The sequence below is a fragment of the Pleurodeles waltl genome, chromosome 3_1 (assembly GCF_031143425.1).
Source record: "Pleurodeles waltl isolate 20211129_DDA chromosome 3_1, aPleWal1.hap1.20221129, whole genome shotgun sequence".
Classification (NCBI taxonomy): Eukaryota; Metazoa; Chordata; class Amphibia; order Caudata; family Salamandridae; genus Pleurodeles; species Pleurodeles waltl.
In genome coordinates, this window is record NC_090440.1 from 1896430154 (window position 1) to 1896447211 (window position 17058).

A 17058-nucleotide genomic window follows, 5' to 3' on the forward strand; every position below is an offset into this window, starting at 1 on the left:
ACTCGATCTAAGTGCAGATTTCTCACCTTTTGAAATCCCCCAAGCACCAACCTCTAGCCATTGCTCCTGCATCCCGACACGTGGTGCCATCAGACTTTGTGGTAGTCTCACAACTCCTTTATACATGAAGCCACAGATCTGTATACATATGTCACCCCTAAGTTATGACTTCAGCTTTTCTTTTAAACTCTGACAGTGTGAGAAATCTAACTTGGTTCCCTTTTGGACCTCTAAAAGTCCACTCTGCTAAATGTGGAGGAGTGGTGAGGAATCCACAATTACATTGAGTGTCCACGGAAAAAGAGCTTTATCAAAGATAAGTAAATTGTACTTCTGCTGGATACTACTAACCACAAATTCTTCACTTTTTCAATAGCTATCAAAGCAGTATCTCCCTAAGGCTAGAATGTCTGAGTCGTGGAGTTACACCAGGATGTCCTTCAGGACTGAGAGGGCTGAGTGACTCTGCCCATAGACTTGAATGTCCAAAAGTAATGCCTAATGAAGGTGTGTATAGACACTCGTGTATCAGCCTGGCAGATGTCCGACAACAAAAGCCAACACCATATTTGTGGCCATGGTTCTGGTTGAATGATCTAGAAAGCCCCCATGAGCTTATTTTTAAGACCAGCGCGTAGCATGTTTTATGAACAGGATAAGCCACCTATTTGAGCAATGGGATTATTTTAAATTGTTACCTTTTCCATCCACATTATTGAATGGCTACTTAATTTCGTTGATTTTGTCTTTTGCCAACCATTCTTTGTCACCTGCACAATCTTGATTATTTTATGGACACTCCACACTTTGAGCACCTTTCACTTTATTTGTGCCTGTTAATTGGTATACCCAACTAAATATATAAGATTTATTTTTTTATATTTTTTTGCCATCTCTTTCTTTTCTTCTTGAATGCGATACAGTGATAAACAATACATTTTTATAGCATTATACTAATTATAGCACTGGATTTATGAATGATACCTTTACATTGTTGATTATATCAGTTATACCCCTGGTCCTTTTATGTTGACTCTTGTTGAGTGTGTTGTTGGCAAGGCTGGAGGCATAATTTGCAAATGTCTGAACAAAAGCATGTAGGACTGGAAAGGGAGCATTTGTAAAAGGGAGGCTGTAACTATGCTGAACCTGTAGAACTCACCTAATCTGAGATACCGAGATGCCAATTGGGCAAGTTAAAAAGTATTCTGCCTTTTACTGGCCATCCATGACCATGAGAATACAAATCTTAGTGGCTTGGAATCAGTTGTGGCAGAAAAAATGGAGGAGGACTTCTGTCCTAGCTCGTATCCACGGACTCTGTGACTACCATGTCCTCTGGGGCCACAAAAGGGATGTACTGTGTGTTGCATGGGTTGTGAGGACTGTCTCTGGCGATAGACAAGAATCTGCAAATATTCTCTAAACTTTTATATTTCTATTAGAATTGATGGGCCATAGATAGCAAACACAAACTGCAGGCCACAGCACTGCTGACTTTAAAGTGCTCCAACACAGAGTCAGCTTTCCATGCAGATCCCCAGAAAAATCCTGTAGCACACTTTCAATCATGGTGCCTCATCACGACATTTGTGATGCACGCCCAACAAAGTCAGTTGTCTCCAGATTTGCTCACAACACACACAAAGCCATATTCTGTTAAATTGTTTGAGCAAAGCATTCCTGAATTCATCAGGAATTGCCATCAAGATCTTGCTGGCCATACCCTAAAAAATCCAGCGTATGGTGTCCGAATAGGCAGACTGCACTCAGAGGCCTGGACGTGGAAAGTCTGGTTCTGAATGCATCAATGTGCTTTTAATCCCTATCTGGTGGAACATTGGGAAATGTGTGAGCTGGTGGTGCCCTGCACCACCAAGCAAGGTCACAAACGCTAGATTCCCAAGAGCAGGCCTCTGGTTCCCAGCCACAGAAAGGCTCACTGGGGGAGCGGAGCGAATCTTACACCAGGTCACCACTCTGTCAAAGTTTATTGGCTTACTGGGGGAGATGAGCGTAGCTTAGAACAGGTCACCATTAATGTCCCTGTCAAAGGTTAATTAAAGGCCAGTGATTTCTCTGAGGTAGCAGGTACTGCTGACTACCACTGCACAGGAAACACTTTCCTCTAAGGGGATCCTAGCGAAGTATCCAGGCAACTGACATTCTGTAAATCTGAATATAACCCAGCATCACCGTAAGGGGGTAGGAGATAATCCAGCTCCTCCTCATCATCCCTAATTTGAAGGCCCTGATCCGAATGAGGTTTATAGTATAGTAGTACTGGCACTGAGGACACATATAGGAATCTTCCCAATGTGGGGACTGCAACTTGGTTATCTTGTAGAGTGACATGGGCCTGTCATGGGCCAATGTCGGCTCTGGATCCGAAACAGTCATCAGTGTCAGATCCAGAGTGCCACTGGATTCTGGGCTGGTGCAATGGTGGAGGCATGGGTCGGTACTGGGGGGGAGGCCATAAGGATTGGTCAGTGCCAGGGATGGAGCTGCTGGGGGAAAGTCCCTCTGGGGGCCCTTGGAATTCATTGGGTCAATGGTGATTCAGCGAGAGCCAGCACCATCTGCAAAAGTTACAGCATGGCCTCCCTGAAGGCCTCCATCTGGTGCATAGTCAATGACAATCGAGGGATATCAGGGCATGTTGGTGCAATCTTTGAAATAGGCTGTGAGTAGGGTTAAAGAGGCGGAGTCTGGTTCTTCAAATGTTAAATGTGTGACTTCTCCCAGGAGTGCTGAGATGGTGTCGGGTCCCAGTTGGATTTACTACAGAATTGTGAACTGGAGCAGGACTTAAATCTGGAGCAGGGCCCCGACTTGGAGTGAGAGCAAGTCCGTTGTTTGGAGTGCGACCTGCCCAGTTTCTTGTTCTCAGTGACATAATGTATCGATTTCCGCTGCCTGCTGGCCTTTGGGTTCATCAGTGAGCATTTCTGGCAGAACTCTGAGTCATGTCTAGACCATAAACACCACAGGCAGATGTGCGGAATCCTAGCTGACATCTGCATCCTGTAGTTGTGACGCAGTTTGCAGCTTGCAGTTTTTTTTTGGGAAGGAGGGAACATTTCCCTGGCACACTGTGTGGAAAAACGAGTTTGCAGTCAGTGAAACGACGACAATAGTTTTCCCAGGGTACAGAGAGAAAGTAATGTATGTCAGTGTGCAGGGGTGGCACCCACATACGTTTTGTACCGTCACTTCTGATGAGAAGCTGCTGCTGAATCTGATGGCGTCACATATTTGCAAACAGAATCAACTGCTTGAAAAGTTCCAGAACTTGTTTGGTGCAGGGGAGGATTTAAAAAGTGAGGAATCTATGTACAAACATCCATAGGACCAATAAATTTGCTAAGCAAACAGATGAATGGGCTGAAGCTTGAAGAAGACAGGGCTATAAGAACATCAGGAGCTCCCCTTACAGGAAACTGTGTCTGACAGGCTGTTAGACCTGGAAGTGGAGTCAGTCACATGGCAAGTGAATTTAACGTATGACTGACTTCCTCAATCCAACCACCCTATCACATTTTCCCTGCACAGGCCAAACAGCGTCTGGTTGGTGTGAGTGCATGTCCCTATTCACTGTGACTCAAAATGTAGGACCGTGCATGTTGGAATGAGAGAAAGGGAAGAGGTATGGAAAAAAGGGAGTGCATCTGAATAAACAAATGTAGGAGGGTGTTTGTTAAACTTTCGAATAATTAATGTTATCATATCAGAAATTAATTTTAAGTGCAGCTGGTAACACGGGTTATGATCTAGTTCTTCAAAAAAAAAATTCAATTTTTTAAATGCCGGAGGATCAAATTCTGGAGATAAACCCTAAGACTGCCTGTCCGTTTTTTAAACTTAGGCACGGTCAACAGAGCAGCAAGTTGTGGCCCTCGGTATCTAGGAAGATTTATCGACTGGCCAGCTTCTGAACATATTCAGAGTCGCTGTAGAACATCCCTTTGTGGGTAGACATACGGTAAAACCATTCTGGGGTAAATATTGTGTGACAATCCCTTGTTGGTAAATACTATGAAACCTTGAACTGAAGTTGTGCATCAAATGGAAGCCGATGGAGAGACTTTAGAGATGGCTGGGTGTGCAATAGGATTTAGGTGCGAAAATCAACCTGGCTGGTTCTCATAAGATCACTTAAGGCGGCTGATATTAATTGATGTGAGCAGAAAAGCTTAAAAAATGATGCTCAGGAAACATGTTGGCTAGCCTCACGTACCAAATAAGAATTTCAAAACTTGCGTGACCACATTTTTGGGAGACTGCATGAACAAACAGCTGTTTTAATAAACCACGTGTACGTACTTCTGTGTCGCTTTAGAACACACACAATCATCACCAATAGTCTCCTGGCAATTAGCAGGTTGACCAGTGCTTTACACAGTGACACGTCACCACTGAGCATTCAGGTTAAGATGAAAGATTTGAGATACAAAGAAAGGTATCAGTGGCTAAATATCACACAGTGTCAAATAGGGGAATTACAAATACCAGTGTCTAATGGACCCAACGTCAACCCTTTTACAACAAAAGGCATCAGGGAAGAAATATGGATTCTTAGTTAAATGTAAATATGTAATTTTTTTAAAAATGTGTTCCGTTTTTGTGTGATGCATATTGTATTTTCAAGTGGTAACTTCGCATAAAAATTACTTCTCTCGTATTAAATCCACCTCAGTCCAGGCACGGCTACACAGATGTGTTTCCTCTCGGGGCAGTGCTGTAAATGCCACTGAATGAGAACAGCAAACATGAAGCAATAGAGAAAGAGAGGGCAGAGCATGCTTTATGTACTTAGGATTTCCTTGATTTGCAAGTACTGACCCGACTCGAGTATCTACATAACTCTAATAACCCAGTTTGCCTGCAGCTCTTAACGAATATCCCCCAGCTCTTACAATAATCAGACCGCACTAAAATAGTGTTTTTCTTACAATGCAGCCAGAGGCTGAGCTGTGTGTGGGTGAGAGGGTGACTGCTGCCTCCTGTGTTGCTGAGAGGCAAGATGGATCACAATACCTTTTCCTAAGGTACTGCTACTGGCTGCATGAGTGGTCCAAGCCAGAGCTAAATGGGGTCGGTGAAACTCCCTGCCACCCATCATAATAACAAAGTCCCTCTAAGTTTTACCTCAATGAAGAAAGACTTGAGCTCAGTGAGGTTCTGGAACAGGTTGAAAGTTGCGGTTTCGACTTTGGTTTGCCTCTGCACGGCTTCCTCAGTAGAGAGACGGACAGGGTGAGGCTCCTGCATTAACATTTTTGGAAACAAAAAATAACATAACACATTGTGCATCTCATTACTCGAAATTCGAAAATAAAACAAAGTTTAATTGCTTCAATATTCGACTGCAGGAACATAAGACACTAAAGTGTGAAATACACATTGTGCCCCCAAGGTGGCCAGATCTCCAGGATACCCAAAAGTAAAATTAATGGGATCAAAACACAAAACAACAGAGAATGTGAATATGCCCATCTACCTTCCTGTTAGATATGCTAAAAACCTGACAAGAGGGAGCACTGCAGTTGAACAAAGCAGGATACGATAATCTCATTCGTTCCTTGTGTGAAAGTTAGTCATAAACAAAGTAGACGTCTCATTGAACATTCATGTTAAAGATAGCAAAATGGCACGGCCAAGAGGATGAAAGTCTGAGGCCTTGGTTACAAGTAGCAAGATAAATGCAATGTTTGTTACAAGGCCCACTGGAATAATATGATGTGGTGTTTCACATGGTGATGCTGAAAGTGTCGGAAATCTCTGTGTGAAAGATAGGGGGCGGGGAGACATGCAGGAATCCATGAGGGCAAACACTATATTAAACCAATTTAATAAAAACTCCAGAATTTCACCCCACTGCTTAACCTCGTGCAAACAAGTACTGAAATATCCCCCAAACAGTGTGGAATGGAAACTGCTGTATGAAAGTGTAAGGCTAGGACAGTACACAGGCATCCCCATCTCCCACGACCCAGCCCTAGCCTCCTTTCGCAGTAGGCACACACTTCCTTGAATCTTAATAAACGGGGCTAGGAATCCTGCATAAAAGGAAGAGCTGGAGGATGTTTATTTAGTGATAGGTTATTATTACAAATATTTGTAGAACGCAATACCCCGAAACGTATATAATATTTAAAAAAAATATTAGAACTTACATTAGGATTTCCAGTCACTAGGAAGAACACGGGGCTGTAAACAATATCATGCAAGTACCACAAGATCCTGGGTTGTAAGGAGAAGGTAACCAGTGTAAGATTAGCTGTTTGTGGTTCAAATTTCTTTATTGAATTTTCAATATAAGAAATAAAGGGTGACACAGCAACCGCCAATCTGAAAGAAGAACAATCGCCCCCCCCCCCCCCAACACACACTAAGCCTCCCAGTGTGCCTGGATAGGTAGTCTGGATATCGGAACCACTTGCTGGACCAGGTCATAGAGGCCGGAAATTATATATTTATCCGTCATCTTCTTGAGCAACCATTGTTCTTAATTTCTAAGGGGTCTGCGTGTCTTCTCTCGAATCAAGGGGTGTGTCACCTAGTGACGGATCTGGAGGTAGTGCATCCTCTCTATCTCAGATAGATAATGGGTGTCCCTCAGGCTCTCAAGTAATCCCTCTTCATCAAACAGGTGTCCGATGGAGCAGCATGTTGGGGACATCCAAGGATGAAAGGCTCTCTGGTCCAAGCCCGGTGTGAATACCGGGTTCCCCACGTTAGGCGTCAAAAGGGAGGGGAAGGAGGTCAAGCCCCTAATTGGTGCTACTTGTTCTCATACCTTTAAAGTTGCTCTGATGACAGGGGAAGAGTACAGTCCACATGGTCTGTGGCAGCGCAGCAGGAAGGGGATGTTCCAGAGGGAGGTACTAGAGATTTCACGGTCCATAGACAGCCAGTGCTTATCCGACTCTGGTCGGGACCATTCAACCAAGTACTGAAGTTCGGTTGCTATGTAGTACTGCTGGATAGCTGGAATACCCAACCCCCTACTCCCCCCCTCCTCAAATCCCCCCTACCCACCTTGGCAGAGGTTGGTAAGACAACAGCCAGGCCATCCTAGGCTTCCTTCACGACCATATGAAGCAGTGAATTTCACCTTGCAGACCCTGAATCACACCAGGTGGGGGCTCTACTGGCAGCACCTAAAACAGGAAAGGGGCCCTGGGAAGGACCGACATTTTAATGACGGCTATTCTGCCCAGCCATGAGATAGGGTAGAGTCTCCATTGGGCCAATTATTTTTTAATGTTCTGAAAAAGGGTCTTTATAATTTATCTTTAATGTCTCTGAGACTGTTGTGGCTGTCTGGATGCCCAAGTATGGGATGGATTGTGGCTCCCACTGGAACGGGTACTGCTGAGCCAACGAGGCCACCGTCTCCGGCAGAAGCATAAGGCTAAGAGCCTGAGACCTCAAAAGGTTTACCTGGAAGCCTGACACCTTCTGAAGGCCTCTGCCTCTCTCAGGAGGACAGGGAGGGCCCTCAGCCGGTCGTCCAGCGCAACCACCACATCGTCCGCATAGAGTGCCATAGTATACTCTTCTCTGCCAAAGTCGGCACCCTAATTTCTAGCTGTCCCTTACCCCTTGTGCAAAGGGCTCCATATAGAGAGCAAACAACAGGGGGATAGCGGGTTCTGCGACCAATAGGAAATGAGGTGGAGTTCACTCTGTTGACTCTAACTGAGGCCCTCGGGTGGCTGTAAGTGCTCGCTATCCAGACTCGGAAACAGGGTCCGAAGCCAAAATGCTCCAACGTAGCCAGAAGGTGCGAGCAGTGGACTCGGTCAAACGCCTTCTCGCCGTCAATGTTCAGCAGCATTAGGCCTCTTCAATGCGCTGTGCTTTTTCTAGAATATGCATAATCCACCAGGTATTGTCCCCACACTGCCGGTGTGGAGCGAAGCCAGCCTGGGTCTGGATCCACCAATCCAGGCATCAGCGGATTCAAACAGGAAGCAAGGATACCCATGAGCAATTTGATATCCACGTTGAATAGGGAAATTGGTCTGTAAGACCCACATTGTATGGGGTCCTTCCCAGGTTTAGGGATTACCACAATGGACGCCTCTAACATGGAGGGCGGAATCGTGCCCATTCCTGTGATAGCCTTAAAGAGGCGGGTCAGAATCGGGGCAAGGCTCGTACAAAACGTTTTATATAACAGGCTTGGTAAGCCGTCTGTTCACAGGGATTCCAAGGCTTCCAGTTTGGTTCTTGCGGAGATTACCTCCTCTATCCTGATCAGGGCATAAAGCAGGGCCACCTCTTCAGCCGATAGTTTAGTAATGTGGGCCTGTCGAGAGGCGTCCGGGCTGGTCTGCTGGGTAGAGTAGAGGTCTTGATAAAGCCCACAGAAGACAGAAGCAATTTGGGTATCATTCACCACCTCTGTCCCATCCTGAGTCTTGAGTACTTCCAACGCCGTTGTCTGCCTCTGAACACGGAGTCTATTAGCCAAGAGGCGTCCGCATCTGTTGCCACCTACATAAAAGGAATGGTGCAGTCGAAGTGATGCATATTCCATTCTGTCAATGTCAAGGCCCGCCAGCTGTGCCCTGGCTGCCCCAAGCTGTTTCCAAATTCTTGGGCCCCGGTTCTCTTGTGGATCCTCTCGGGTTCCAACTCCTGTTGCTGCAATTAGGCCCTTTTTACCACCAAATTGTGTTATCTGCCACAGATATCACAATAAATTCCTCTTTAATTACTGCTTTCAGCATTTCCCACAGTAGGGAAATAGATGTGTCTACTGTGTCAATCTCTAGAAGGTGGCAAAGGCTTTCGTTACCTGTGCCACCACATCGGACCGCTGAAGGAGAGTAGTTCTTAACCTCCGAGGGCAGTGAGACTGCTGCGTAGTCTGATAGTGCACAAGGCTCTATGTCTATCTCCCTTAGAGTCTGCTGGGTCTCCTCCAGGCCTATGAAAAGATCAAGGCGAGCATAAGTCTTGTGCGCATGAGAGTAAAAGGTATAATCTCTAGTCGCAGGGAACCTACACCTCCATAAGTCCCGACGACACAACTCCTCCAACTACCCAATTCCCGCTGGTGGAGGAGCACCCGTCACATTGAACCTGGAAATCGACCTAAGGCATTGTTAAAGACAATGTTAAAGTCACCCCCTATGAGCACCTGTCTGTCTTGCGTGGTCTCGTGGTCATGACCTCGGCCAGCGCTCGATGAACGAACGCCTCCTGGCCCTCACTGGGCCCATTTGCTGACTCCATCACAAACTCAAAGTCTCAAGTGGATCCTGAATGTTAGCACGCAACCCTTTATTTCAGCTATCTTGTCTCCCACTTTCAAGCAGAAGGAAGGTGAGGCTAGGATTGCCACCCCGGCCACCTTGGCATCCAATGAAGAAAAATACTGTACTGGAACGGATCTTGAGCGGAGCCTATGAATACCTGCAGGGAGTAAGTAGGTAACTTGTAGGAGGCATACATCAGCCAGTGTAGGAGAGGACAGCTCTGCGCTTGGTTGGGTTGTTCAACCCCTTAACATTAAGGGTGACTATCTTAAGGGTTGTTTTAGGGAGGGCAAGTGAGGTATCACTGCACAGTTAATGCCTCTACGTGGCTGGCCTCCCTGGCAAGTGAGGGCGCTCCTCCAGCTACAGCAGGCTGTAGGCTTCCTTCAAGGAGCCCAGTTGGTGTCATTTGCCCTCCCATCAGAAGATGAAGGGGTGGCCCCAGGAATAGGAGACCCCCTTGTCTCTGAGGTGAGAGGTCACTGGGTAGAAGTCTTTCCCCTTTTGTAGGGTGATTGCTGCCAAGTCCTGATATAGGCCACGGAACTACAGCGTGTGTTGCTCTCTCGTCAACCTGAGTATGCGTTCTTTGAAGGGGAAATCATGGATGCAGACCAAACTATTCACAGGAGGCACATGGGAGGGCCTCGGCGGGCCCACCCTGTGCACTCTGTCTATCTATATGACCTGACGTATAAGATGATATCTTCCTCCTCGGCCCTCTTTGGCATTGCACGAATGTGGCTATTTCGCCTAAAGCAGTTCTCCAGGTCCTCTGTGTGGGCTTGCAGTTCTAGCTGTTGCTCCTGCGGGTGAATTATCTTCTGCTGGAGTTGCACTATCTCCTCGTCTCGGCTAGTCTCAAGCTCTTCCAGGGTGGCCACCCTCTCTCCAATCTCCTCTAGCTCCCAACCCACCTCCTTCAAATCCTGCAACAAATCCCTCTTTACCGCCCTCAACGATGTAAGTAAGCCCTCCAGTAAAGCATGTGTGATAGGGCCCTCTCCCTCCTTGTCCGTGAGCCCAGGCTTCCCAGGAGTAGAGATATCAGCGTGGCTTTACCCGCTGTGGGCCTTGTCAGCATTTCTTTCACTGATCTGCCCTTCTTGGATCGTGCTGTGGCCATCACCACCCACTCCCAACTACAAACTCTGTCGGACTCCGCTCCACACTTCCTCTTCTCTGAGATAGCTATGGGAGCACCAGTCAGCGGCCCGGGCAGTGTCCACCAGCTGTGTCCTCGACCTCAGCAGATCACCACGTGTGGACAACTGCCAAGCCTCTCCGCTTAGAGATCCTCAGCCAGGCTGGTCGCAGTCCCGATCCAGGACTGGGCACATCTGGCCCATAGTCGTCAGCTGCACTCATTTTAGGGGCTCACTATAGTCCATATGTTTTAGATCTTCTCACCATCTGGGAGCGGATGGGGGCCACCAGCGGCTCCCCTGACCTCCCCTCCCCGACCTCTGGCAGGTGTGAGGGGGTCCGCTGATCAGCAATCACAGGAGCCTGCCATCATGCAGCCCGCACCCAGCTCACTGCTCTAGACCGGTCAGGGGCTCCACCACCAAAGGTCCCCGGACGTCCTCTCCTAGGCCAACCCCTGAAAGAATTACTGCCCGACTGTTGCAGGGCTTAGGCCCGCCTCAGTCCGCCATGTCTCTTCTGGGGCAAGCTGGTCAAGGGGCCTGACTCATCGCGCGATGCCCACTGAGCGTTGGTCAGGCCCGCGCCGTGCTTCTACGGCCTGATCACTGGCACCATGAGGTGTTGCAAAGCCTCTCAGTCCTGAACACCGCCAGCCTCTTATCTCCTTTCCCCTCACCAGTTAGCTAAGGGGTGCAATTCGCCACCTCCAGTCAGGGGGCCCCCTGCCTCCATCCTCCGTCGCTTGCAATGTAGTCTGCTTCTTTGTTGCTGTGCCCGCCGCTCACTCAGGCCTAGCAGCAAGGCTCCGCAGGGCCAACAGGGACTGGTGCCTCTCAGCCGGGCAGCCCCGGGCATCTCCTCTGCCCGAGACTGGTCACTTCTGGATTGTCCCACCGACATCCTCTTCTCTGCGGAAGCCCCCCCATCCTCCCTTTTGGCTCCAGGTTGCAGTTTCCTTGCTGCCATGGCAGGCCTCTAGAGCCCGATGGGCACCGCCACCTTCCTGGACCCCGGGTCCTCTGCGCGTCGGGGCTCCGCCCACCTACCTCCTTCCATCAGTTATCTAAGGCCACCCCTGCGTGGCCGATGTGCTCTCCAGACCAGGTACGGTGGGGGGCTGTGCATGAATGCACCCCTGGGGGCCAGCGACCGGGAGAACGTGCAGCAGGAAGGCAGAGAGGGGTGGGAGTCCGTCCTACCTATCCGCCATCTTGGATCCGCCCCCAGGTTAGCCGTTTAAAGGTGGTATGCAACTAGGTGAGCCTCTCTCGCCTTGTAAACTGTGAGATCAGCAGTTTTCCACAGGCAGAAGGTTTCAGGCTCAGGTGTGAAACAGTTGAAAGCCTGTTTTAGCAGTCTCAATTTTCTTTGTATGTGGAATCTCTAAAGTGAGGCATGTGTGCTGATCGAATGGGATAGTGGGTGAGGCACCTGTAAGAAGAGGAATCCAATGGACAATGTGTGTAAGGATCGCTGGTTTAATAATTGTTCCCTTCCAAGTATCAAGTGCCATATACACATGCAAGTAAACTGGATGTAATATTCAACCCCAAGCCACTGGTTTTGCTTTAATGGCCAAGCTGGAAATTTGGTCTGGAACTGTCTTTAGTATGGCTGATCTCAGCTACAAACTCAATAAACTCATTATGATTAGGTATATGATCCTACTATTGTTTCCCTGTGATTATTAATATGGTAGCATTCTGTTCTTGGCTGAAGCGCATCTTGACCATGCTCCAGAACACAGTGGAATCTCTTTTTCCAAGGCGAATCGCAGTACCATTCTTTCTTTTTAATCTTTCTATGACTTTAAATTCTGCCTATACTTAACAAACTCTAAGATAAGCATCTATTTGGAGGTCACTCCTTAAAATCTGCCATTATGCTTTACCAACAAACCAAGGTTCCAATTAAATTATATGGACTGGTGCACTATTTTTGGAATCTAGATTGAATTTTGAACAAATTGAAAGTAAAGTACTAAAAAAGTGCTAAACATACTGACCTTAGTCTCAGTTCATGCATTATGAGTCAAGATGGACTTTGTTATTTAAATTAGAAGCTGAATCGATGAAGATTAAATTATTAGATACATAACTTAATAGATCAGGGTACTTCATTGTTTCCTGCAATGTGAAAGATTAGTTAATAGATTAATTTGAAAAGAGTGTAAAAAATGCAATTGTTCGTTGAATATATGAAATATGTAGTTGGTAAAAAAAAAAAAAAAAATCACTTCTGCTCTTGTCAAACTGAAACCATCCATGGTCTCTCAGGTTATCTACTGACACCTACTTATCCAATTATTTGTGTAAGAATTATTTTAATGCAGGGAGGTAAGTTAGTCCTTGAAGTAGTTTCTTACACTGACCGGGCTTTTGTCACTGCAATCAGAGAAAATCAGACGATTTAGCATTAGTATTGTTGTGTCCTAGATTTTAATGTGAATGGAAAGTTCATTGAAAACCTATGCTAAATCAGGCTAAAATTAAAAAGGTGACAGAGGGTATTCAACTACTTTTAAAGTGTGAATCTCAAAACTATTTGCATTGAGTTGGGACATTTTCTACAAGTGTGTATTAAAAAAAACAGGGCCATGTTTTCTTACAAAATAGTTGTATACTGAATGTATAGTGGTCTTATGGATGCCTATGTCTCAAAAATAGTTTTATTAATAATAATTATAATAATCTTATTTGGCATCACATCAGTCAACGGTTCTGATGCCACCACATCGACCGACTTTCACTCATGCCATCTGCAGAGGTCGACAGAAGACAGCTCTTTCACCACTAGTTTTTATTACTTTTTACTGTTTACTTTATGCAACTGAAGAATACCATTGAGTAACTTGGTTACATACGGTATAATCATGTTGATGTCATACAGACAATATTGAGTCTGCCCTCTTGAGACACTGAAAAAGCGGAGTCATTTCCACTTTGTAACATGGACATTGACATGTTAATAAACTACAAAAAGTTAAAGCTCAATCCTACAAAAACTGAAATACAAGTAACTGAGGAATCCTAAACTGTAGCCAATATATTGTAACCTCCGTCCCATTCCCGTCTTGACCGTTAAGAATCGTTCTAACCATTGTCCCATTCCCGCCTTGACAGTTAGGAACCGTTCTTTGAAGTTACATGACTCTGCAACATCTAATGTTTTTATCTGTTGCTTCACATTCCAGGGTTAGTCACGTCTCTTCACATACTAGGGTTACCCTCACGTCTATGCTGCACAAAACCTCATTATGTTCAGCTGCATCATGAGAAAGGAACCATCTCTTCCTCTTTCTTAAAATCTGCTAGTCTGCCCATGGGATGTAAAAGTTAAACAGCATGTGTTCTGAAGGGGAGGCACTGTTGTGAACAAGTCATCCTAGCCATTTGTGCATTACAATGACATCTAGCCCCATAGAGCACATCTAAAAAACTCTTCATGTTAGGAGCCCACCTGTATGTTCCCACAAGATGCCTGATGTCTGCTCAAGCTTTTCTGTTGAAGGCATAAAGGACTAACACAATTATGTACGGTGGTAGACCATTTTCTACCTAATACCATGACCTTTGAAATCTCTTCCCTTCCAACATTGCTCTGTTTAAGACAAAAGGGGAGTCAGGTAGCATCTCAAAACTCCCAAATTGAAAAGTTAGGTTGTGCTGTTGCAGTTACAGGAAAGTGCCAAGAGGTCATGTTTGGTGATGGCACCATGACAAATGCTCTTTAACATAACATAACAGAACATAAAATAATTAGGAAAGTGCCCCTTTTGACATGGTTACCCCCACTTTTTGCCACTGGAACTGGGGTTCTTTGACTGAAGGTGCACTGGGTTCCTGCTAACCAGGTCCTCAGTGCCAATGCTCTTTCCCTAAAATAAGGAAAAAGGTCTAATTGTATAGAATTGGCAAATACTTAAGCACCGCTTTAAGTCCCTAGTAAATGGTACCCCTGGTACCTAGGGCCTGGGTACTAAAGAGGGACTATATGGACTGCAGCATGTATTGTGCCACCCTAAAAGATTCCCCTACAAATTGCATTCAGCCTGCCATTGCAGACTGTGGGTCATGGTGCAAACCATGAGTAAAAACACACCATGGCACGCTGATTGTGTGCCATGCTCAAGTCACTGCATTTAATATACGGAAGGCAGGCCTTAGAACCCTAAGGTAGGGTGCAGTATATTTTATGTGAGGACATAGCTGTATGAGCAGATATGCCCCTGTGATGTCTAGTTTGATTACTAGATATTTCAAGTGAACAGGAAAGCCACCTTACGTTATGCACTGGGCACTGATCATTACGAGTAAACCAGCTAACTAATGGCTTCACTGAAAACTATGGTGTTTCGTATCAAACATCTTATCTTAATAAATCCATGCTGATGCCAGTATTGGATTTATTATGACATGCATCCAGAGGGCACCTTACAGATGACCCCTGAAAACCTACTAGTTATCGACCAGCCTGCCACCACAGATGAGTTTCTAACCCCCTGGAGCCTGCTCTCTCAGAGGCCAGAAACAATGCATACTCCAAAGGAATGGGTTATCAGCTCCTCCAGCAGAATAGCTAGTGAATCTGCATACCAAGGCCAGGGACTTGCAGCCTTTGATATGCAATTCTGGCTTCTTGTAGACCTGGGAGATGCCACCCCCTGCCCTGAGGCCCATTTGGCACCAGGACAAGCGGGATATTAGCTATGCCAGTAAGTGTGTTGCACTAACAGGCTAGGCACACACCTAAGGTAGCCTGCCTGATGTGCTCCATGAAGGAAGGGTTCCACCATATTGTTTTTGGTGGAATTAGGAATTTTGGGACAGGGTTATGCCCACTCCCCACAGAAAGTGGTCATATAGGGGGGTGTAGTGACCTCAGGGGGAAGTAGCCCATTGGCTACTACTCGACACTCCCCTTAAACGCCCCTAAATTAAGTATTTAGGTGCGCCCTCGACACTGGGGCTTTAGATTTGTCTGACTGAAGAAGAAGGAGGACCAAGAAGTGTCACTGAACACAAGAAGCAAGGACCAGCCTGGACTTTAGGCACCAAACCCGGCCTACCTGCTGCTGTCCCGAAAATCGCCCAGACCTGACTTGTCCTGCAGCTGTGCATCTCCCAAAAGCCTCGTAAACCAGCTGGCATCTCCCTTGGAGTGGGCGAGCCACTTCCCTGCAACTTGCAGGCACCAACTGTGACGTCGGTCCACCAATTTGCTGACCACCGGGTCTACTTACGCAGTAGCCATCATGGAGGAGGTCACCCTGTTCCAGGAGGACAGACCTGTCTCCCCACAAAGTCTAGAGATGCCAAGCCCACCAGGAGTCACCTTGCACCAACACCTGAGGTATCAGAGCAGTTGCAAGCACCAAGGTTTGTTTGTGTCTGAGCCAGTCGCCACCACCGCAAAAAGAGGACCTGCACCTGAGGGACAACGTAATCGATGAGGCTGCCCACGAGAGTTGACCAAATGTCTGTTTTTCTTCCCCCGCTGCAGGTCTAACCCAACACCATGAGTACCCTTGATGCACAGGACCAGCCGACAAAAACCCTCTGCACTTTAGCACCATGGCCCAGGTCCAAGACTATCAACTTTGCCTCTTTGCTACCAGGACCCTCACGAACTGAGTCCCCCGTTGGTAGCTCTTGCACTTGTCCCAAGGTCCCCCTATGAAGCCTGTTTCTAGGAGGCCCCCATCTTCGCCAACCATTTAGTGCACAAGGCATCAACTCGTTCAGCACCTCTGCACCTGGACTCCCCAGGGCAGGTAAAACCAAACTGCAGGTCTCTCTTGTGACCTTGCCCCGCTAGCACTCTACGACCTAAAGGGGACCCCTGAGATACCTCTGCTAGTACTCGTATGCAGCATATGTTTCTTCACTGATTGAAAAGCATTATGGCATAAAAACGCATTTGTGAGATTTACTTACCTCGCTGTGCAAAGTAATATTTGGAACAGTACTGACCTTTTTCTGAAGATTCTGGTGTCTCAAAATAATATAAAACTGTTGTGTTTTTTCTAAAATTCGTCTTGAGTTTCTTCTTGAGTGTGTATCTCATTTATTGATTCTGTGTTGAACAAATGCTTAGCACTACCCTCTGATAAGCATTAACTGCTCGCCCACATTACAACAAAAGAGAGCATTTAGGGTTATTACTTTAACCTCTAACAACCGATAAGGGTTCACCTATACTATCAGCATAACAGGTTCCTAAAATAACACATTGAAGTGACTAAATATTTTTCCAACATCGCTAGTCTTTCAAATCCTCAATTGTCCTAGACACGGATGAGAGAAATCAGAGAACTACCAGGTGTGCAAAAGAATAATAGGATACAGGAGTTACAAAACAACAAACAGTATTCACAGGTTATTGGAAAGATGCTTCTTCCAAAACCTAGAGTATCTCCTTATGCTCTCAATGACCCTGCAAGGGCCAGGCGCTATTTCCCTAATCGCAAACAATGACAATGAGGTCACTTACTGTATTAGGTAACAAGAGAGGATGCAAATATATATATAATTTAAAAGACATCCTTTATAGGATGATTACTTTGCATTTTTATATCAACAAGAAAGAAGAAACAACAACAAAGGCCATGCATAACCACATCATAGGAAGCAGC

General features: G+C 46.2%; 1 protein-coding gene across 4 annotated transcripts in view; it reads right to left on the reverse strand.

Moving 5' to 3' along the window:
* Positions 1-17058, reverse strand: part of NBEAL1 (neurobeachin like 1) — a 672403-nt gene that overhangs the window by 77717 nt on the left and 577628 nt on the right. For all 4 annotated transcript variants that reach the window (XM_069226032.1, XM_069226034.1, XM_069226033.1 and 1 more), the window contains exon 46: positions 5152-5268. In XM_069226032.1, coding sequence (XP_069082133.1) covers positions 5152-5268 — 117 coding nt within the window. The remainder of the gene's footprint in view (positions 1-5151; positions 5269-17058) is intronic.